The 24,865-nt window shown below is 36.0% G+C and overlaps 1 protein-coding gene across 4 annotated transcripts in view; it reads left to right on the top strand.

Annotated features, from left to right (window-relative positions):
• The window catches only part of LOC132114891 (coiled-coil domain-containing protein 120-like), a 48,422-nt gene that overhangs the window by 16,744 nt on the left and 6,813 nt on the right, over nucleotides 1-24,865 (top strand). The window contains exons 1-8 of one of the 4 annotated variants that reach the window (XM_059523277.1): nucleotides 236-273; nucleotides 15,329-15,470; nucleotides 15,578-15,659; nucleotides 20,118-20,248; nucleotides 20,432-20,548; nucleotides 20,644-20,767; nucleotides 22,822-22,878; nucleotides 23,440-23,581. In XM_059523277.1, the coding sequence (XP_059379260.1) occupies nucleotides 15,423-15,470; nucleotides 15,578-15,659; nucleotides 20,118-20,248; nucleotides 20,432-20,548; nucleotides 20,644-20,767; nucleotides 22,822-22,878; nucleotides 23,440-23,581 (701 nt within the window). In that variant the 5' untranslated portion in view covers nucleotides 236-273; nucleotides 15,329-15,422. Of the gene's footprint in view, nucleotides 1-235; nucleotides 274-15,328; nucleotides 15,479-15,577; nucleotides 15,660-20,117; nucleotides 20,249-20,431; nucleotides 20,549-20,643; nucleotides 20,768-22,821; nucleotides 22,879-23,439; nucleotides 23,582-24,865 lie in introns of those variants that run through there. The other 3 variants (XM_059523276.1, XM_059523279.1, XM_059523278.1) reach the window with 3 other exon arrangements.

Below are 24,865 nucleotides of genomic sequence, written 5' to 3'. Positions count from 1 at the left end.
CTGCTTTGGACTACTAGTTTACCATTACAACTCGATAACTTATCCGTTTTAACCTCGTCAGCGGAATTATTTCATTACTGACAGCTGAATTTTTCGCTGTATTGCACCTCGACATTGAGCGATGCAGTTGCCGGTTGGCTTTGCCTGCTCTGATAAGGATAACTGAAAGACAAACTTAAAAAACAACTGATGCATGGTAGACTGTTGACAGAACCGACTTCTCTTTAAACTAACACAGAACAGCACATCAGGACTAAACTTTTAATGTTACAGGTAGGATTTCTTGTATAAAACAAGCCTGAAATCTTATTAGTATATTCTCAAACGCATAACAGCAAGCCTCAGCAAGAGCTCCGAATGCATCTGTACAAAACCATTAGGATGCCAAACTTCTGAAAATCCAGCCCTTTAGGGAAGAGGATGTTATGAGAGGATTATTATTTAATTAATTATGCACTTGGCCCAATGCGTTGTGTCTTTTGATCTAGTTGGACTGGTTGGGTAACAAGACCTTTAAGGGACTTGGACTACACATTGACCATTTTGAGCAATAGCATGCAAGCATTTGCTCACTATTTTCAAGGTGGTGATTTTCACACAGAAAGCCTTTGTGTGGTTTGGTTTGCAGTGAAACTCCTTGAAGATTTATCTTGAAAAAGAAAAGAATAGACTTTAGACTGCTAACTTTTGTAAATATTGATCAGCTAGCGTTACCTTATCAATAGGCTCATTTGTAGCAGTCTTTTTTTTTTTTTTTGCAAGTATATTGACTTCTGGACTGAGCATCTGACATTGCAGTCATATATTGTTTAATCATTTGTACATTAGCTGTAGGTGTAGGTGATCTAAGCTCTAAGAAACACACAGTATACCTCTTTGAAACGGTCTGTCTATAAGCCATCACTCCAGGCAAAAATCTGCCAGTGGAGTTTGAGTTGACTTGCCTGGAGCTGGAGTGTCACTTGAATAAGTTTATTGCTGCTTTGTGCTAAAGGAGATTATTGAAGTGTTTTTAGAGCTCCTTAGAAACCAGCTTCCATCTGTGTCACATCCCCCCACACACACACACACACACACACACACTCAAAAACACTGATAACCTCTTGAGTCCAGGAAGAGTCAGTTCATTAAAAAGAAGACCTAAACAAAACCTTAATTTAATGCAGGTCTTTATAATCAATGAGGTTAATGAATAGACATAAATAAACCTTGCTCCACTATGTTGTTAAATTTAATTTCCCATTCACTTCCTCATTTTAAGCAAATGTTATTTTGCTGAATTTGTGATGTATTTATTTTGTGTCCGAAAAAAGAAAAGGCATTTCTAAGATAAATCTGACAATAACCCCATAACCCACAAACCCATACTGACCATGAACAGATGATGCCAACAACACATTATTATTATTATTATTTTATTATTATTATTATTATTATTAGTGTTTGTTAAGGCAACCATTGCTACTTCTAAGTTCTACACTAAGAGTTAGTGATTTGAATAAACCATATGATTTGAAGGACATATAAAACTTCTGTGCATAATTTTGAGTAAATGTTTTTTGGATATCTTATATTTATGTGTCTTAAATATAATTTGTAGTTAACATTTAAACTGTTTCATCAATGTATTTCAGTACATTTTTAATTTTCCCTTTGTCAGATTTTTGTATAATTATTTGTATTTTTGTTATATATATATATTATATATATTAGTAGTTATATTTTTATGTTTAAAATACAACTTATATATAATAAAAATTATAATAATAATAAAAAATAAATAGACACTAAATAAAATATTCAAAATAGTTAAGGTAATAGTTAAATTTTATATTTTTGAAATATGGTTTATATATGTGTACAAATGAAAAAGTAAATAATATAATATAATAATAGTAATAATAATATACGGCCCTGGTACATGACCCAATGTTGATACTACCCATGCATGTAGATGAAAGTAATTGTTGGTAATTCTCTGTTGTGCCTCAGTGGCACCATCATTTTCAGCTCGGCTTGCCATCAACACATGTGTGCATGTGTCAGAAGCAGCTGTGAGAGCCCCAGCCCAGGTTTATGGGTCACTATCAGGATGCCAAGACAACAGTGTTGTCTCCATACCTCCCATAATCAGCTGCTCGCTAGATCACCAGCAAATGTGTCGCTTGTGATGGGCTTGAGTCTAGTGACCACATGAAACCACTGACTGATTTAATGACATGCTCTCATGTTCATGAAAGCAGTTATGTGAATCAGAGGCTGTTTAGTGTTAGTAATGGTGTTTGTTTTCAAGTGTAGTATGAAATATAAAATTTCATATTTGACTGTTTTGAGATTGACAATAGTTTCCCTAATATATAAATAAAAATTTTAGTAAAAAAAAAAAAAAGATTTTATAGTCAATTCCAAAAGAGGACACAACTACAAATCAGTGGTTAAGTTGTATTTACAACACTCTTCCAGAACAGTTCAACCCGAATATTCAGCAGCGCATTTTATGGAGGACTGTTTCCTGAACCTGGGAGAGTAGCCTACTGTGCACAAAGGTTGTTTCTATAAAGTGGGGCATTTACAACTTTGCAAGGACAGTCTGGCATACTCACAGCCTGTAAGTACGTTTTCATATTTAAAGATTTTGCCACTGATTATTCAAACGCGAGTTTTTTGCAGTGTAGAGCTTGTTGTTTGTCATTTCTCCATTAAAAAAAAAATGTTAAAGGAAGGGAAGCAAATTAAACTTTATGCAGACACCAGGAAACAAATTGTTTAATTTGAAGTCATTGTGATGCCATTTGGGGCATTCCCAAAGATACCTACTTTAGTATACTGTATGTACAAATTACTGTGCAATGTGGAATGCCAGTGCATGACAGAACAGTTGATTTCGCTCTAAAGCTCTAAGTAGTTCAAGGGATACTCCACCCCAAAATGAAAATGTTGTCATTAACCCCCATGTCATTCCAAGTAAGTTACATTGTCAAGGTCCAGAAAAGTATGAAAGACATCATCAGAATAGTCCATCTGCCACCAGTGGTACAACCCTAATGTTATGAAGCATATCTTTACAGGAAAAATAACCCCCCAAAAACTAATGCAAAAACAAATATGCCAAATTTTACATGTTTAGGGCCCTATAAAATTTTTATTTTTTCTTCATCATATGTTTTATTGTTACCTAATTCTGTGTTTCTTAAAATATCCTTATGAAATGTTTTTTCCCCTCTGAAATTCTGTGTATTTACATTTTTCTGGTTCTCAAATGAAGGCATAAAACATTCATTTAATTTATCTTTTTTTTTTTATTATTTAAAATTAAGCAAACTTTATTTTTTGGTAAACAAATGGGAATTTACTATTAAAAATAAAACATGGAAGAAATGTTGTGTTATTATTCCTTAAAAAATATGTTCGTTTCATTTTAATAGTAGTAGTAGTAGTAGCCAATGTACATTCTGCTGAACAATAGTAATAGATTTCTGGCAAATACTTGTCTTTAAACTAAACCAGACTTTTATTTTGACAGGTAACCGTACCTTTACAGTTCTGTGTATGTGATACTACAGTCTATGATGTGATATATGATGCTGGTTTTACTCAAATCAAACAGTCAGATGCTCATGAAGTGACTCTCAGTGCAGTTCTGGAGATGTTCCTCGTGTGTTCACGTCTTTATTTAGTGAGACAACAGAAGCTGAAATCACTGCGAGCGTCACGCGTGTGTGTAATGTGTGAAGTTGCGCTTCTGCAACTTCATTCATATCGCGATTTGATGTGAGTGCAATAACCTACTTTTGATTAATTCATTCAAAAATTGACAAATTCCGTGACATTCCACGTTAAACTGTAAATTCTGTTTTTATGACTGGATTCTGCGATTCCGTCTGCGTTTTCTGCATCGCGGAAATCATCGGGCCCTACAGTAGACATCTGCCTGCTGTTCGTCTGACGCCTTAAAACTAAGGTATCTCCATATAATGGAGCCAGTTGTCCTTTTCTGATACTAGTTCTGTAGCCTCCGGGCTGGTTGCGGACGCCGCCATGTTCATGAGACAACACGAGAGGGGAGGGGGGACAAAATCAAGGAGGCGTGGGCGAGCACAGCACAGAGAAGACAAACAAGCAAAGTGGCGGAATCAGAATTATATATATATCATAAGTTAAACATAAAAGCACATTATCTACTTTTGACTCACATATGTGCTTGTCAGTCTTGAGTCTCAATAGGTCATGAAATTACTTGGTCTCATGAGTACTTTAAAGGTAGACCTGAACACTCTACTCATCTGGACAAATTAGCTGGACAATCAGATAGTCCTGTCCTTAACTAAATCAACCTACAATTGGATTACTAATAGCTGTCTCTGCATATTGGGCTAGGATATTAGGTATTTTAATATTGAAAACATAACCGTTCAGTCATATTCGGCTGTATTTCTGTCAGTAGCTCTTCCGGACAGGGCAGTTTCCACCTTTGCACCAATTCAACACCTCAATTAAAGCATGTTTTCTGGTGGGTGGAGTGTCTTTTAGCAATGGGGTGTATATGTACATTACACAAAAGTGCTGACGCCTGCAGTCCAACCCAACCCAGAATGATCTCAGAGTGCACTATTAACCAACTGGCTTTTTGACTCACCACCATCACAGTCTGAATCATTTCATGGCCAAATCATGAGCCTCAGATGCTTATACAGTAGTGCATAAGCTTATCATAAGTGGAACATTGATCTGAAAGGGGATGAGATCACCTTCAATCACACTCATGCAAGCACACGCACACACAAACATACATACAAAATCCTACCCATTGGCTTTGAATATTCAAACGAGGTTCCAATTTGCATCAGTATGATTCCAGCTGCTTGAATGAGCCCAGTCTCTTTAAAGCCCACGTGTTTCTCTTTGAGGTCTAATCTGCTTATAATTATCTCATGTTTTCAATGTGCTTTCATTTCTCTCCTTCTGGATATATCTGCACTTCTCACTTTGACTGTCCAGTTGGTTTTATTTCTATTAGATTTTTTTTTATATATTATTTTTTTAACATTTTTTTATATTATTATTTTGTAAATATTATTTTTATTTCTTTTAAAGTTAGTAGTTCAATTTAAAAATAATTATTTAAAATGTGTATTTCTGTGTTTTCTGTGTACTACTTGTTGCTGAAGTAGTCATTTATAATGTTCTGCTCTACCTGATTCATTGCTCAAATCTTTACTGCTGAGCCTGAGTTCAAAGACTAAGAAAGCAGTTTTTTTTTTCTAGCCATCAGGAGCCTCCAAAAACATTTTTCCACACACACAGTGTTCTTGTTCTGAGCAGCTTCTGCATTTGGAACCACTGCATGAAACCCTGAATTAGACTGTTGATGGTTGGGAAAGATTTCTCAATCCCTGTGTGGTCTTTATGTACTGCAGCAGTGCTTACCATCATTGCCAGAATGAAGTCTCCGAAGGCCGTTGTCTTTGTGTTGTTATCTAGAATGCGTATTTAATATGCTTTGGCTTGTGGATCAATGTGGAACAGATTTCAGAGGTAGAGCTTTTGCTGTCAAAGCCTCCTGTGTGGTTCACTGTAACGTGCCGCCCAGCAGTGGATGGATGTTGTAGACGCCCTCAGATGAATGTTTGTGTAACATGTGTCTTCCAGATGTACAGGTAGTTGTTGCGGTCTATCCCCATGGGACTGCATTTCCTATATATCATCTGACTTGAAAGAGTTTTATGTGCATAGAGGTCTTTGAATGTGAGAGAAACAATAGTAAAAAAACATATCAGGCTTGCTGCTGTTCCTCTAAAATTAAAATTGACTGAAATGTACTCTTTCTCAGTCCATGATCCAATATGTAGATGCTTTCATCAGAACAAATTTGGAGAAATGTAGCATTATATCACTTGTTCACCAATGGATCCTCTGCAGTGAATGGGTGCCGTCAGAATAAGAATATTAATAAACAAATAAACCAAATAAAAATATTTTGGTTTGCAGTAACAGTAAAAACAATTTTTTTAAAAGGGTCGGTTATTTTTTTTTTTCAAGTTTCAATGTAAAAAAAAAAGTAAATTTTGGTGGTTACGCAGGTATAAATTTAAACAAATTAGCATATCATGATGTCACTGACTGGGTCTTCAACCCGTGCCTTCGGGCGCATCATTGCAAACCTCATTTTGATGCAGGCTATATAGACCACAAACAAATTGAAATCTTTGTCAAAAACATGTTTATTGCATGAATTTCAGGTGAAAAGAAAAAAAATGAGGTACTGTTTTACTTGCATCCACTGCTAGGTGTCAATGCAACCTACAAATGAGAGACCGTTTACTTTGCTTTCTTGAGTTGTCACTTTTGTGAAAAAAATCCTGTTGAATTTGAGAGACAAGTGTTCATTGAATCGATTGTAAAATCGATTTTGCATGTCTAAATACGTTTTATACGGCAAACTACACCAAATATAGGTAAATCCACGGACAACAGGCAGGACGAATGTAAAGATTCAATATATTGGTAAAGACAAATATTTCTGATGATTTATTGGTGTGAAGTTTTGTGCACAATGACAAACAGGAGTGCAACATTCTCGAAAAAAAATAAGCAGAGTGGACTGCCATAACGCGAAACATTTAACTGCAGGCTTCAACATGGCTGTGTTTACGATTAGAAATTTCAACAAAAAATCGCATAGGCGATTCTAGCCCGAATCTGTCTGAATACCGGTAGAATTCACATTTCTGTTGTAAAAAGAGAAACATTGTGCAGAAGTATTATTTGATGTTATGCGTTTGTGTCCGAAGCTGCAGCTTGCTGTGTGACGCGTGTAAAAAAAAAAAAAAACGTGGACGCGCTCCGAGAGAAGGTCGTTAAAATCAATTTCCTATTTTTGTTTTCGAAACTTGTGTTGGTTGATTCCTGCTTGATTCATGCAATAGATTTTCAAACATAAAGTGACAGTCGATACGGTCACGGTTTTAGACTAGACGGGAGAAGGGATGGGAAAAGATCTGTGCACAGTTTTTCCAAAAACTTTGTGCCAAGCTAAAGCGGTGTCGAGCTGTTTTAATGTATGTTTTAGATGTATTATGGTGCCCGAACCCATATGACTTTGAACAGTGACCGCGAACATTTTGTTTACTGCAGCCACAGCCATCATTACCAAGCGCGAACCGTTGACTCTGACAGTGAATAAGAAGTATGAGACGAAGTGAACGCACAGGCCATAGTGTGACATCAGTGTAAACATAGATGACGTCACAGGTTTTTTTTTTTTTAAAGAAAGAACGTAGCCTTAATTTGTATGTAGGCCTAGGCTATTTATATATTTACAATACTTAATAAAATATAATTCATATTATATTATTGCTTTTGTATTAGTTGTTTGAAGAGTAAAAATAATCTTAACGCAAATTTACAACCGGCAAGTCGGTGGGACTAAAAGCAAAAAAATAAATAAATAAATTTGAGTCGGTCCTAAATTGACAGGGTTAGTCGGTTCACGGCAAACAAGAATATTTTTAAGGATAGCCTGAAAACAAAAGAAAAATCAAATGTTTACAGCGGCATGAGTCGTGACTGTCATTAGCCTGATGGGAACAAATTTTCTCTGTAAGTATTTTTAAAACATAAGACAGTACACAGATTTGAAGACTACAATAAGATTTCACTTTTACTGTTAATACAATTTTGGTAGGCTACTATGAGATTCATGGACTAAATGTTATATAATTCAAATGGGCTATCTGTTATTTTTATGGTATATCAAAAAAGTGTATGTTTTTAAATGCAAAGTATTAACAAAGTATTTACCATACTTTCAAAATCATTATTCAAATAGGAAAAATATGCAATATGAAAATAATTTAAGAAAAAAGAGAGAGAGAAAAAAAAACAAGATTTGGTTTTCAAAAAGCCTTTTTCCAAAAGGTACATCTGAAAAAAGGGGGGTCGTCTTATAATCAGGGCTGTCTTATATTCAGGTCAATACAGTATGTTGTTGCATGTTTAAACTGTTGAACAGCAGAATGAAGAAACCAGCATCATGACCGAATGTGACCTTTGAGCATGAATGCATCTGATCCTGATTGTGCCAGCACATTGGGCTTTGGCTGTTTTCACACTAAATTTGGACACCATGTTTATCTTCACACCTTTTCTGTGTGTCCAACAATTGCATAACAGATCCAAAAATTTGATGCACATTCACATTAAAAAACTTAAACTATAGCAACAGTTAAGTTGTGGAAAATATGTAGCTAAGACTTTGTTTGCTTGAATGTTGTGTAAGTGATGTCAGATTGCCATTCATCTTGAATAGACATTTCTTATTATTAGCGATGTTGAAAACAGTGCTGCACCCCCCCCCCCCACGATTCTTTAATGAATAGACAGTTCAAAAGACAGCATTTAATTTAAAATAGAAATCATTTGTATGTTTATAAATGTCTTCACTCTCACTTTATATCAATTTAATGCATCCTTGCTGAATAAAAGTATTAAATCAAAACCTTTGAACGGTAGTGTACGTATAAGCTGCGTTATGAAATCAGCACCCAAGAGGAGTATTGCAGTGTCCGGCTGCAGATGATTATGGATCAGCAGAAAATATCATCTCAGCTCCTAAAAATATCGCCACCTTCTGTAACTATACAGTATCTTTGCATCATTTCTGGTTTTTTATGTGTGCTCTTTGCTTTAGGTTCAGATTGTGAAATGGGGGGGAGCTGGTTCATATGTCGAGGCCATCTGCTCTCTGCAGCCGTCCTGACTCCTCTCTGCTGGAGCTGTTGTTGCTGCCAGTCAGAGGAAATGTGCCCTCTGCCCAGCCTGCTGAGAGGAGATGGAGCAGATTTTTGAGAGTAGTGAGGAAGAGAAAGATATGGGATATCATTAAGTTGCTGGTGTGGTGAGAAGCAAAGAGCATCAAGGTGTGATCTAACTAGTGTTTCCTTTCGGGACCCTTGGGAAACCCCTTGGACTGGTATCATGCCCAGGAACTTAACTGTAGCCGCATGGTGCATGATGCATGATGTAACCATTGCAATGAGCATTCAGCGGTCAGTGTTTCCTTTGTAAACTGTGCCAAACATTCAGCATGACCGAAAGGTTCATCGGCATCATCTGACCTGTGCACAAAGGCCAGGACCTGATGAATCCATGAGTAAAGCAGAGACAAATGATTACAAGCCTCATGGGGTTCAGAAGTTGGTTTGATTTCATTTCACTGCATTTTAATATTCATTTTGAAGGATACTCCCAGTCTCTTGAGATTAAATTTAGTCGCTAGTACTGTGATTTTGGTTTCAGAGAGACTTGATGGCCATTAAAGGGTTAGTTCACCCAAATTTGAAAATTAGGCTGTGTTTTACTCACCCCAGAGGCATCCTAGGTGTATATGGCTTTCTTCTTTCAGACGAGTCCAGAAGGAGTTGTATTAAAAATGGTCTTTAATCTTTCAAATTGTTTAATGCCACTCAATGGGTGTTGCATGCATCAGTCCAAAAGAAGTAAAAATAAAAAAATAAATGTTTAAAAGGTGTTAAACATTACACGGCTCTGGGGGGTGAACAAAGACTTCCTGTGGCAAATCGATGCATTTTTGTAAGAAAAATATCCATATTCAAAACGTAATAATCACTTTAATGTAGCTTGCGCCAACAGTTGTACACGGAAGCAGCTCTGGGCTGATGACATCATGAGGTCAGCGTTGGGCATGTGCCAGTGAGTCTCATGAATACCAACGTTTGTTTACAGGATCAAAGGAAGCAAAGTTTCCTTACTTCAGCAAAGGAAATGCAGTCTCCTCTTGGCCTATATTGAAATCCTCTGACATTTGTCTTTACAAACCCTTGATTTGTACTTCTTATTAATGACCATTGTTTTGTTTTGATCTCTCCCCTGTGTTTCTGCCTGCGTCACTTCTGAGCTGCGCATGCACAAAGCTGACCTCATACGTCATTCCCCAGTAACTAGCGCAAGCTAGATTAAAGTGATTATGTTTGTATTTTATTCTTACTAAAATGCATCAATTCGCTACAGGAGGCCTTTGTGGGCCCTTTTTATTTAACTTCTTTTGGACTGATGCATGCAAAACCCACAGAGTGGCATTAAACAGCTTGAAAGGTCAAAGACTTTTACATTTTAATATTACTCCAACCGGATTTCTCTGAAAGAAGAAAGTCATATACACCTAGGATGCCAATGGCCTAATTTTCATTTTTGGGTGAACTAACCCTTTAAATATAGAAAAAAATTGTGCTGCATGTACCACATGTCCTTGAAAATAAAATCAAACATGATGCTGCAGTGGTCATTTGCGTACCAGATCAAATCAATAGAGAACTAAGTGGAATTTAGCAAATTTTTGTATACCATATTAAAATGCATTTTCCGATCACAGCTAAATAACTAAATGAGACTGCACAATACTATAGTAAGTTATACGATAACTGTAACAATAACTTCAACTATAAAGTTCCAATAATCATTTAAATTTTATGAGAATGGTGATTTTCACACCACAACTATAACAAAAATGGCACAGAAGATCGATATTGTTGTAATCACTTTCAGAACGATTTTTATCCAGCTGACGAACAATAAAAAACCAATCAAAATCCACTCAGGCTTTAAAAGGCTTAAGCATTTAAAGCAGGATTGCATGCTTATGATAAATAGTATTTTCTGATGGTGTGGAGGATAAGGTTGCTATTGTTGTTGTTGTGGTTCTTGGTGTAAATAGGTCCAATTAAGAAAATGGAAGACAGAAGGAATGTTCTTGAAACATTATTTTTGCAGTACCATTTGTTGCCAAATCACACAATTCACCTTTAGTTTGCATGCTGTTTGAATGAAGTCCCCTTTTTATTTAAAGGGCATCAATTATGCAGTTTGCAAGAATAAAATGACATACTTGGTTTACCAAATTTCCTGTCTTCCTCAAAAGAGAAATGGCTGTTTTGACTATTTTGGACTAATTATGTGTCTGTATAAGGCCCTTTCTGTTTTTTGTATTGTTGGTTTGTTTTTATTTTGTCAAATGAGCAATACACAACATTAAAGCGATATTCTGTCATCATTTACTCACCCTCAAGTTGTCTAAAGCCTGTATGATTTTCTTTCTTCTATTGAACACAAAAGAAGATATTTTGAAGAATGTTGGTAACCAAACAGTTGCTATTAGCCATTGACTTCCATAGTATTTTTCCCTTACTATGAAAAGACCTTTTAATACCAGCATTCTTCAAAATATTTTCTTTTGTGCAGAACAGAATAAAGAAATTCATACAGGTTTGGAAAAACTTGAGTATGAGTAAATATTCTGAATTCAAATTGGGTGTACTATTCCTTTAAGACCTTTACTTATAACTTGCATGTTCCAGGCCATGCAGATACCTGATGCCATTTGGTCTCAATTGTCCTTTATATGAAAGAGCAATGCCACACATGCATCTGTTTAGCACAATTATCTGGATCATGATGGCTTCAGGCAATGGTTTTGACAGCTGTATTTAGGTGCACTCACTTTCTTTGAATATGCCACAGTTTGTGTAATTTTCAAGATGCAGATAATTATAAATAGAATTTTATGTTTTATGCAGAAAATGAGAGTGATGGTTATCCCATGCAAAACTCACCTACTGTTGTAGGCTGTAGCCAGAATGTTTGTAGTCTGAGTGGTTGCCAGGTAGTTGCTTACAGGCCCAAATCATCCAAAGAGCCCATCCCAATTCTCTATGATATTTTTGTTGACCTGGTGTGTTTGTCATTAGTGTGACCCATACATTTTGTGACTGCATGTAATTTTGCAGTCAAGAAAGTAAGATGGTTTCGGTGCAGTCCGGTGATGTGGAAACGCAGCTGTGTCCACACTTCCTTGTTAGTGTGGGATTAATTACCGGAGGCACGGAACAGTTGAGAACACTTCTGTCAGATCCGCCGGGATCATAGAGGTCGCAGAGAGTCCAGGGAGCATGAAGAAATGTGCTGACCCCCCTGCTCTTCAGCGCTGTCTGCGAGAAGATACAATTCAGTACAAACCGTGCTCCCCAGAGGAGAATGTTCTGCAGACCTGAGGAAAAAAAGTTGCCATTCTGTTTCAAATTGAAATTGTTGATGTTATGTGAAATATCAAGGTCGTTATTGGAGGGATCAGTCAGGAGAATCTTGCTGAGAGAAAAAATAAAGAGGAAAGAAAACAGAATGATGGATGTGCTGTCTTTTACAGGCAGCATATGGTGTGTGTGTGTGTAAGCATTCTATCTAATTCTTATTTTTTTTATGATTATTTAAAAATAGAATATATATATAGATATGTGTGTGGGCTGTCCGGAAAATATCCAGCCATGTAATATGAACAATTTGAGATGAACAATGCAATACGATTAAAACAGCCGGAGCTATGGGCAACTGGTAATTGACAGCTTCATTAGGGTTGCCCATGCAGCACATCTCACATCACGTCTTTGCCACTTTTTTGGTGAAACGTCAAATCACCCATCTGACTCAGCCCTACTACAGCCCAGATTTTGAGCCTTTCCCCAAACTAAAATCACCTTTGTAGGGTATAACATTTTATTATTTTATCTATATATTACACACCCAAATAAAATATAATAAAAATATAAAAAAATCGGAATTTATCAAGTATTAATAAAAATACACATCTGCAAATTATTTCTTTTTATTTATTTTATTCTTTAACAAATTTGTTAAAATATGTATTTGTTAGAATTTTTTTTATTATCGATCTCTTTTTTTCACTTTTTTATTTAATATTTTTTATTTATGTTTTATATTGGTGTATAACCATCAAAAAAAATGATACCTGTAATTCTAGGTTCATTTAAATGCAACCAAATTTCAAGGGAAAAATATCCTACGAAATGCCACAAGCATGTACAATACGGCCCCTTTACATGTTCAGAATTGAGCTACAGGTTTACAGAGAACATAATAGAGAACAAATGCAGGAAGTCTCAAAAATGGACAGATCATAATTCCACGAACATCTGAACGGGACTGATAATACAGGCTCCGACATGAGAGAGTGGAATGCTGGCAAACCTTGTGAAGACCGCAGAACATTTGTCATGACGTTTGGCGAATCACACACAGACACACACACACACATGCACAGCTTGTCTGGTGCATATTTATAGTCTCAAATTAATGCTGGCTTGCAAAATCTGATTTTATCCTAGATTTTTATGTTTTCCAGACAATGCGAAAAACACTATGGCTGTGCAGAACTTCCAGCCATGATGCTAAGTAGTGAGTGATTGTCAAGCCGTTGCTAATGTGTTTGCTATAAGGATTTTGGCAGGTTGCTAGGGTACTGAGTGTTTGCTAGGAGACTAAGTCAAAAAATTATATTCTGGTCTCTAGATTTGGCTCAAATCCCTTATTCAGCATAAGTCTATGAAATGTGTTTGCCTGGTTTATTGTTGAAAACTGTTGAACACTAAGTGTGAGCAAGACTAAGGTGACTACAGTACATCCTTAGCAATTACCTCTAAAGGAACAAAAACACTTTCATAATGAGTAAAACTATTCAGTATGTATATGAGATCACCATATCATGCTGCTATTATGAGAAATGACTTCACGGCCAACTTAGAAAGGATAAATATTGCGAAAGGGTTTAATCAAAACATTTAAAGATTTAGGTAAACTCTACAGTAAATGCTTAGAATTTGGCAAAACACGTCTGTTCTCCAAGATCAGGGGACTTATCAAGCTCAAACTGACAACATCGTGACTCCATTAGCTGAAACCCAACACTAGGCAAACTAAGACAGGCATAGACACCGTGTTTGCTCTTGCAATTACGTTATCGGCCCGCTCGCTTTCATTTGTCCTCCCTTGACCCTCGAGTGTGTGTGATGGGCACGATTAGGTCATGACAACATACAATAGCTACATTGTTCTGTTGCTTTCTTTTAATTTGGACGCATGCTTCACTCATCTGCTACTCTATTCTCCAGGTTAGTTCTGCATATGACTCAAATGGGTCTATTGATTTTCTTTATAATTATAACCTTCTGCATTTTTCAGAGACACCCATCATTCACAGCTTCTCAATGATAAAGCCACTCCGGGGCATCCAGAGAGCCACCCATTTCTTACGCAGCTGAGATAATAACTACTTTCTGATGCATGAAAAACGGCATTGAGACGAATAGATCACCACTGGGTGTCGAAGCTGAAAACATTTGGGCTTTTTGGTGTTTATTTAGGTTGCAGACAGGAAACCGTGTGAGTTGTAGTATTTGTGTTTTTTTTTACCTTTCTCCTCATTGTCCGTGCCTCCTTGTTTATGGCTGATCTGAGGAAATGACCTGTGCCCTGGGTGAGTGTTTTTCTGTGTGAGGGTTTCTGACGGCATTGTTGTTATAGGTCAGTCTGAGCCTTCCATTTCTGTTTTCTGCACTCGCTTCCTGCTTCGTGAGCCACTTCCTGCACGCCGCAGTCCACTTCCTGTCCGGAGTTCCCACAGGCAGTTCCATGTGAATATGAAAAGGGGGAAACGCACTGTGAATCACATGTGAATGTGACTTGGGTCAACCAAAGATCTTGAAAGTGAAAATAAGCTAAAAATAAGATCTCAAATCGCTTATGTGTGTTTCTACTATTTAAGCAGTATTTTATTTAAATACTGTCATAGTATTTATGATAATTTTGAATTCGCGTTTTCAGTTATATTAATTTCATTTTGTTTTATGTGTTTTTCATTTGATTTGTTTTTGTTTATTTAAATATTTAGCTTTAAGTTAGTTTTAGTACTTATTTCCATTTGGTAACATTTCAAATTTTCTTTTAAGGTTTTAAAAAAAAATGTTGTTGTTGAGTTATTTTAGCTTTATTTCAATTAACCGAAGCCATTTTTATTAGTTTCTCATTTTAGCTAAAAATAACAGCAATGAACTGAACGCTCTAAAAACATCTTTAATTTTTTGCACCCGAGAAATTAAAATAACAAAATAATAAACATTGAGATCTCTTTAATATCTCAGTTGTTTCTCATATACATTGAGATGAATTAATCTTTAAGAGATCGCAGTGTCTCAAAACTGTTATACATTTTGCTGAGATACTCAAATTTCTGTATCTGCATCTGTATCTTATTTTTATCCTTCAATAGAATTTCTGAGACAAGTTGAAACAAGATACTTAATAGAAACATAACTGAGAAATCAGTTACATCTACAAAACCTCACATGTCCTATCAGTTAGATTAAGTGCAACTTTGTAGTCAGTCTTCAAAGCCCCTCTCTAGATCAAAGCTCTTATGTGTGGAGGGTCTTCAGTGTCTCATGTGGTTTGTTTTATATTTCAGGACATTGAGTTTGTGAAGCGTTGCGCAGCAGCACAGTGGCCCCCCCTCAGGCCAGTCGGAGTACTGCAGCAACACCCAGCCACAAATCTGCTTCATGGCCACAAAACCAAACCTCTGCAGAACATATGACTCTTACCAAAAGGTGAGAAGGTAAGAAACACATAAACTATTTACATGCCTTTCTTGTTTTAATAGACTCCAGCTGCCAGAAGGATGAGTCAGTGTCATATTTTGTTTATCTCTATGTAGGTAAACTTACAATCAGGGGTCAGTGAGGTGACGCGAAAGACGTATGATATGGAGGTCAAAGGTCAACTGATAACATGCTCCGGTGAGCACCTCCATGTGTCTGTCTGTCTGTGTTTGTTTGTTGATAAGAATGAGTCTACATAAGAACTGTACTTTGTAAATTGTTAGTTTGACTAGCTTGTGTGTTTTGTTTTTGTCTTTTGTGGCGACCAGATGTCCTCACAGAGACCCCACAAAACCTTAACTGTGGGAACATTTGGGAGGTTTATGTGAGGAGAACATCTGTATAAAGGGACTAAATCTTAGTTAACTTGAAACTGCAGTTTGCATCTGCTGTTTGGTGATGCAAGTGTTGGAGAAATGTACCTTTAAATCTTTAAATATTTGACATGTAAAAAGGCCAAGAGCTGCCCAAACATGCAAGGTTATAGGTATGTTTTTCTTGTCTTTCCCAGTTATGCATGATTACTGGGTAAGAATTTAAAAAAGTTGAAGATTTATAGAACTACTTAAACTATTTACTTTTCTAGCACTTGAAATCAAAATTTTAAACAAATTATTTTAAAGAAAATTGGACAGTTGAAAATTAAAGGAACAATTCGATTATTAGATTAATTAGAGAGCTGTGTTTACACTGTAAGCCTTAATGCACAGATCCGATCTTATTGCTTATTAGCATGCATATTGGCTGTTTATTAGTACTTATAAAGCACATATTAATGCCTTATTCTGCATGACTTTATTCTAGATCCAACCCCATAGCTATAACTATTAAAACGTTTACATTTATGCATTTAGCTGATGCTTTTATCCAAAGCGACTTACTTATTCATGCCTTAATTTTTTTTTTTTTTATAAGTATGTGTGTTTCCTGGGAACTGAACCCACAAAGTTTTGCGCTGCTAACGCAATGCTCTACCACTGAGCCACAGGAACACCATCAAATGTGGAGTTTACTGTGGGAAAAGTCGTAGTTAAAAGTGAATTAGTGTTACCACATTCACTTTCAGACACGACTGATATCTGATTAAATTAATTCCCGCTTGATTGCTTAGACTATGCACATCGTAGTAGACCCTCAGGTTTTGAATGGCCGTGAATGGCCGTTAAAATGATTTAATTCACGTTGAGGGGACATTATTATTTGCAAGCCTGGACAACAGCTATCATGGATGTTTTGCAGCGCAAAATCTAAAAACAGCTAAGTTCATGGGGCAGGAGTTGAAAACCAGCTCCTGAATGTTCTGCAGTTTCTTACATATAACGTTCCCGCCTAAATAAAATGCGAGTGCATATTATACAGCACACATATTATACGTGTCGCCCTAACATTGTGGCGGCTTGAAGTTCTGAGGGGAATCAGATATTTGTGTGTAGATGTAGATCGGATGTACAGATATCAGATATGGATCTGATTTTTAAACCACATTTGGAAGTGGCTCAGATCGGATATAAAAAAATCAGATCGCTTGTGTATTTTTGTGTTTACACATGTGTAAACACATGCGTGCCAGTGCAAATGCAGCCTTTAAGATGATTTATATAACTAAATTCAAATAAATGCTGTTTTTTAAACTTTCTATATTCATCAAAGAATGTATGTCAAAAATGTATCACAGTGTCTACAAAAATATTATTAACATCAGAGCCGGATTATCCATAAGGGCACTTGGGCCTGTGCCCAGGGGCACCAACCATTCACAACAACTAGGGGGGCACCACATGACACAAGCTTTAAAAATATTTTTCATAAATTGTTTTATTATTAACTTGAAATTCTTGAAAGACCATACATAACTCGTTTATGAAAACTAACTTAACAACAATAATAATAATAAATTATAAATAAATAAAGATTACATGACCACTATCAGTCCCCCCCTTCCGTCCCCAATCTGTCAGAGTTGAGTTGGTCCACAACAAGTACGCGCAAATGTGTCTTTTTTTTTTTACGGCTACAGAAAATGAATCAAAAATAGATAGACGTCAATTGAGTGGTTTTGCAAAAAGAAAGTTAAAGAAAGACAAGGACGCTAGACATTTGGCTACAATTCAAAATGTTCCAGGGATCGAAAGTTTTTTTTAAACGAGTGAAGAATGAGCTCAGGATGACAATGACACAGAAGCGATTGACTGCACTCTCCCTGTTTACCATTGAAGTTAAAGTTAAAACACTACCGCCTACAGCAGCGAGGGGGCGCTCTACACTGCTCAGTGCTCCTATAGTCTACCACTGAAAACATAGAGCGCCCTCTCGCGGCTGTAGACGGAAATGTTTTCTGTTGGTTCTTTGGTCTAAATAAAAGCGACTTATAGTCCAGTGCGACTTATATACGTTTTTTCCTTGTCATGACGTATTTTTGGACTGATGCGACTTATACTTAGGTGTGACTTATAGTCTCGAAAAATACGGTAGTTGGTAGGGCTGTAAATCTTTGGGTAGGCTTCGATTCGATTCACAATTCATAGGTTTTCGATTCGATTCAAGAACGATTTCTGCAAATTTATAACGATTCAATTCGATTTGATTCACAATTAAATTCGATTCGATTCGATTATAATGTTTAGATTCTGCACTCTTTAAGTGCATTCACAGGATTCTTTAAATGCTAAATCAGGGGGCAAATTACAGTAGCCTTTATGGTTAGAGAACTATAGGTAAAAAAAAAAAAAAAAACCTTTTGTCCATTGTTATATGCTAGTTTAATGTTGGTATGGCATGACATGGCATACGTAAAAATTTATGTAAGCCAAGATAAAGAAAAAAAAAAAAAGAGCTTTAGGAGTATTATGTATAAGCTAACATTTTGTTCACACCAGGGGCGTAGCCATCATTTCAGAAGTGACAGAAATAACAAATAGAATTGTTTTATGTATGTAGCCTATGCATTATCATAATTATTATTATTGTTATTTATTTATTTAATTATTATTATTTTTTACAAGGAATTGTCTTCTTTTTTTATTACTTTTAACTGTAAGAAATCAAATACACTGCTGGACAATAATCAATCATTTGTTATCGATAATTTATTCCCAATGGCAATTTTATGATTGATTTATATACTAGGCTACATTTAATGATCAATTATTTTAATTTTCTGCACAGAATAAGGTAGTTTCTGTACTGTAATAAATTCAGTTTAGCTGCAGATAAAGCCTGGCACGTCTATGAGAGCGAGATCACTTTTCTTTCAGTGTGAAAAGTTCTTTATCTAATTTTCAGAAAATAAAATGCTATAGTAGCTATTTAACTTTTCCTCTCCATCAGTGAATGATGATTCTGATAGAAAACGTGCCAGATGTCTGTTTGCTAAAGCTACAAACGATATTTCAGATAAACCTCGCGCTCTTATTTCAAAGTCATTGTTCATGCTGTGGTTATTTTAACAGTTTCCTTCATACATTCGGTTCATCCGCATTGTTTAAACACATTTATCATTCAATGGAACTGTGCGTATGATTTAGACACTGACATTTCTGCTCCGACCATGAAATAAATATGCAGCTTTCGACTGCTCAGGTAACGCCGTCGGTAAGATGCAGAGAGCCATTAACAAACTACAGAAAAAACTACTTCATTTTACTATTACTGGCCACGAGTTTTGAGGAGAGATCGCACATCATCAGCTGCATCAGAGACGAACGGAGCGCAAGCGGAATCCTGTGACAGTCTCAGGCGGTAAACAGTGGAGCATGTGAAGGACAGATAAGAGGCACGAACACTGTTCAAGGTCTCCATTAATTTGTGCGTGTAGTAATTTAATGTTTATATATTTTGAAAGCACTGAATCGCTATGGAAATCGCGATTCATTCGATTCTTAGCGTTTTGAATCGATTACTGTCCGAGATTGGCGATTCACGATTCAAAAATCATTTTTCAAGATCGATGCATATGAATCAGGGTTTGTAATCGATGCATCGAGAAAACGAGTGAATCGTTACACCCCTAGTAGTTGGACAAGTTAATAAATTACATTTGAGAAATCACCTTAATTATCTCTTAAAGGGGGGAGGGGGGGTATAGTGGGGCACCAGGGGCACCACTTTGTCTTAGACTATAAGTCGCACCTTAGTATAAGTCGCATCAGTCCAAAAATACGTCATGATGAGGAAAAAAACATATATAAGTCGCAACGGACTATGTCGCATTTATTTAGAACCAAGACCCAAGAGAAAACATTACTGTCTACAGCCGCGAGAGGGCGCTCTATGCTGTTTAGTGTAGACTACAGGAGCAATGAGCAGCATAGAGCGCCCTCTGGCGGCTGTAGACAGTAATGTTTTCTCTTGGTTCATGTTAAATTAATTTTGATAAATAAATCGCACCTGACTATAAGTCACAGGACCAGCCAAACTATGAAAAAAAGTGCGACTTATAGTCCGGAAAATACGGTACTGTATTTTTGATCAAAAAAATGCATTCATGATTAGCATAAGAAGGCTTTCTAAAAAGAAAACAAAAACCAACCCCAAACTTCAAAATAAGTGGATTTGTGGTCCTTGCTATGATGTGACACATGTGTGTGTTTTCTACAGAGCTGCAGGCCACTACAGACAGTAAGCAGCATGCGGAGCGGATGGTGGAGCTGCAGGAGCGCCGGAGGAGTCTGCAGTCGCTGCTCAACACTCGGATAGCAGAACTCAAACGTGTGTGTCTGCAGGAGGCGGTCAGTATCTAAAAAGAATTTTACTTTGAATGAAGAATATGAAACTATTTATAAAGAACTAGTACAAGAAAGCTTGACATAACCGACTTTGTATTTCACCATGGTGTCCCTGCCGAACCACACAGCGGTGAGATTTGAAGGAAAAATATACTTGTTCATGTTTGCTCCTCATGAATTTTTCAGGAATTAACAGGAGAAGTTCCTCAAGAATATCCTCTGGAAAGTGGAGAGAAAGTCCCTCATGTGCGGCGCAGGGCTGGTCTGTCTCGCAGCAGGTCCAAACATAACACCAAAAATGAGGTGTGTGCATTTGAGATGAGATGGGTGGCCACTATTTGATATGGAATACGTGGTAGATAAATATCATAAGCTGCTCAATGTTTGTGCTGGCTTAGGAAGAGGACGTCTCTCAACGCAAGACAAAGAAAACTCTGTTCAGCGGCGCCCTCCGCAGACACGTCGATTCTGAACAGCATCCTCCACACAGCAAACGCACGGTTCATAGAGGATGCCACACAGGTGAGCCTCAAGATCATAAAGATGAACTAAACACAATTTCATGGCCAAAATTTGTGTTTGGGAATATTTTAATTATGTATACAGTATACTCTACCATTCAGAAGTTTGGGGTCTAGGAGAGATTTTAATGTTTTTGAAAGAAGGCTGCATGTAAAAACAAATATTGTAAAAAAAAATTTTTATGATAAGTATTTTCTTATTTGAATGTATTGTAAAATGTTATTTATTCCTGTGGTATAAAGCAGAATTTTCAGCATCATTACTCCAGTCTTCAGTGTCACATGATCCTTCAGAAATCATTCTAATATGCTGATTTGCTGCTCAAGAAAACATTTCTTATTATTATCAATGTTGAAATTTATGTGCAAAAGAAATCTTTTCTAACATCTATTTAATGTCACTTTTGTCCCTGCTGAATAATTGTTAATTTATAAAAAATAAAAAAATAGACCCCAAACCTTTGAACAGTTGTGTTAGAGTTGTATAATGTATGTATAATAAAATAAAAGAGTGTATGTATAATGAAATAAGCGGTTTAAATGTAGCATGTCAACTGCTCATTGAGGATGATTATTTTAGGTCCATTAAACCTGTTAAACACTTAAAAATGTAGCATTTATACCAGATGCTCAGCTAATTGACAAATCACTTATGTTTGTCTCTCTGAGCAGTGTTTTAGTCCACAGTCAAACTGAGCAAACCAGCTGTAAAAAATCTGATGTAATGAATATGGATTACACTGAAATAAGATGATCAATGATCAAGAGAGACTGAGGTTAACAGATCAAACTAAGCAATTTATATTATAGACTTTGATTCAAACTCACTATATTAACAAAGATTCTTCACATGTAGTGCTCACCTTATGCGACTTAGTCTTTGGTAAATTACCTGATGAGATTTGGCGGGAGAGATGGGGTGAAGACCAGTTTAGTGTCAAGCTGGAAGTCTGGCTCTGGAGCATGGGAACATTTGAATGTGTTTGCGTGTTTGTGTATGTGCTGAAAATTTTGAAAAGAGTTTCTCATGTGTGCAAACATGGAAAACAGTTGTGATGAAGTGCAACAGGAAGTGTTGAGGAACCTTGCTGTTTCCGGACATTTTTACTATAATGATAACACAGGTTCAGTGAAAAACCAGGGTTATTATAGTTAACTAAAACTGCAACTAAAACCATGGTAACACTACAATAACATTTTATTTTTTAACATTAGTTAAAAGTTGTGTCTGTTAACATTAGTTAAGGCACTGTGAACTAACATGAACATTTTTATTAACATTGTTTATTGTATATTGTTCATTGTTAGTTCATGTTAGTTTATGCATTAAATAATGTTAACAAATGAGACCTTGTTAAAGTATTACAAAAAAAAAGATAAAATAAACTTGAACTGAAATCAAATATAATATAATACAAAAAACGTAAACTTATTGTAGCTAGTTATCAAGGCAGCATTTCTTATTTTCAATTAGTTTAACTTGATATACTAAAATAAGCAAAACTAAAACTTAAATAAAATCATTTAATAGAGTGAAAACTATATAGACATTTACACAAAAACTAATAAAAATGACAAAATAACTAAATTAAAAAAGAAAATATAAAATAAAAACTCATTCAGATATTAACAAAAAATATAAACTATATCTGATACTAAATAACACTGGACAAACTATAGATTTTAATAACCCTAACCTTACCAAATAATAACAGTTATATTTTACAAAAGTTAAAATCCTGAATAAGTATTTCCACAATTGTATATAGAAATTATTTACAAATTAATCTTGAATAAAATCATAAATAAATATTTCCATAATTTTATCAATATTATTATAAATAAATAAATTCTTTACAAATGAATAATGAATGAGCATCCTTTTCAAAAGCATTACTTTTAGATTTAAGGACAGGACTTCCTGCAGGAAGATTTAGTGGACTTTTTTTGTATGTCTAACACATAAAATGACATGAACAATGTTACAAAATAACAACAATATAGCTTTATCCATTATCAGCAGCATGGAGCCATGTCTTCTGTTTATGTCTTCAGATAACACAGTGAAGACAGAGAGCAGCTCCACGTTTGATTCAACCAATCAGGACACTGGTGAGTTATGGGACGGATCATTGTGTTACATTGCATGGGTAGTTGTGGCTTAATGGTTAAAGAGTTGGACTTGTCCTTAGTTCCTGAGGATGTTGCTTTATAACAATAAATTCTGCTGTAAAGGATAACTACCTTCTTTTAAAAGCACTTGTTTATTTTTAATGACCCCAACCTCTATTTAGACACTTAATACACATTTAAAAATGCTAAAAAGTCGAACGAAGTAATATACAGTAGCACAAACATTGCTTGTGCAGCTTTTGAGCACAGACCACACTGGCTTCATTTTGTTATTTAATGCAATGAAATTATACAAAACTTTTTTTTTTATTATATACTGTTCAAAAGTTAATCCTTTTATTCATAAAGAACACATACAAAATTACTGTTTTTGATCAAATAAATGTGGCTTTGGTGTGCATAAGAAGCCTCTTTTAAAAACTTTACCAAGCCCGAACCTCTGAACTGTAGTGTGCCTTAAAAGTGTATCTCTGTGAAGTAGAAAGCATGCTTCTGTCTGAACCGCACAAGTCTCTCTCTCTCTCTCTCTCTCTCCATCAGAAGATGCCTCTGATGGTCTGTCAGCCTCACAGCCCCGGCTGGTCTCTGGGAGCCCAGACAACAAATTTTCTCCAAAACTCTCCCCAGTGGAGATCTATTACGAGATGAAAACACGCCGCAACTCTGTGGCCAGCTCAGCCAGGTACACACTCAGCACAATTTGCTTTGTTGTTGCAAGGAACAGCTGTTTTTCCACTTAAAGTTGAATCAGCATTAATTAGCTGGCCTGAAATCACCTCATTGAGATGAAAACCAGTTTAAATGGTTTGTAATTAAAACCTGATTCTAGAATAAAGGCTTTGTACCACTCAATTATATTTAGGCAGTAAAGGAATAGTTGACTCAAAAATGAAATTTTGCTGGACACTGATTCACCCTCAGGCCATCTAACATGTAGATGAGTTTTTTTTATCACAACAGATTTTGAGAAATTTAGCACTACATCACTTGCTCACCAATGGATCCTCTGCAGTAAATGGGTGCCGTCCAAACAGCTGATAAAAACATCACAATAATCCACAAGTAATGACTCCTAAAAACAATTTATAAACTCAATCAGCTGTAGCTAATCATCTTCTCAATGGCACACAAAGCCATTTCACTTTGTGTCTTCATTTCAGGCTGCAAAGCAACAAAATGTTATTGAATTGCTTAATTATTTTAAAGGGGTGATTCACTGTAGATGAGTTTGAGTAAATTTATTTAGTAAATTATTTTTTTAATTGTTTTAAGCTATGAGTAAATATTATCAACTGTAACCAGCTGTGAGTATACTGTAATTATAATGTAGAAAATATTTTTATTCAAATATTATTGTTTAAAGTGCCCCTATTATGGGTAATGAAAGGTTCATATTTTGGTTTTGGGAGTCCCCAACAACAGGTTGACATGCATGCAAGGTCAAAAAACACTTTCATTGTCTAATAATATGCATTTATTTTTACCTATGTGCTTGACAACTCCCAAATTATTAATTTAAAGATACATTTTTCCAAACCCATCCTTTATGTGACGCTAATCTGCGGTGATTGGTCTGATTGGTCTCATTTTCATTTTATCATGAGCCTGTAATGCCTGATAAATCAAGAGTTTGTGAGCACAGTGCTGCTTTGTGTACAGCATTACCGGGGAAAACGCTATTTTACTGCTCCAAAAGCGGCAACTAGTGGCCAAGAATGAATTTGTATTTTCATTCATACAAACGAGAAAAGACCAACCAGTGTGCGGGCAGTATTCTAATGTTTCCTGTTGATGCCAACATGAAACAACTTGGGATTCGTTTTAGAAACAACACGCTTCAAGGATTCTGAGTCGACTCTTTTTGAGAGACAGTAACTTTACACACGGTGCACTTTCGGATTTAAAACTTGTCAGGATGTTTTCATTCCCTTAGAGCCGTGTTATACATTGCATGAAAGGTAATTTT

Source organism: Carassius carassius, chromosome 34 (assembly GCF_963082965.1).
Source record: "Carassius carassius chromosome 34, fCarCar2.1, whole genome shotgun sequence".
NCBI classification, from domain to species: domain Eukaryota; kingdom Metazoa; phylum Chordata; class Actinopteri; order Cypriniformes; family Cyprinidae; genus Carassius; species Carassius carassius.
This window is presented reverse-complemented; position numbering and strand designations above follow the sequence as displayed.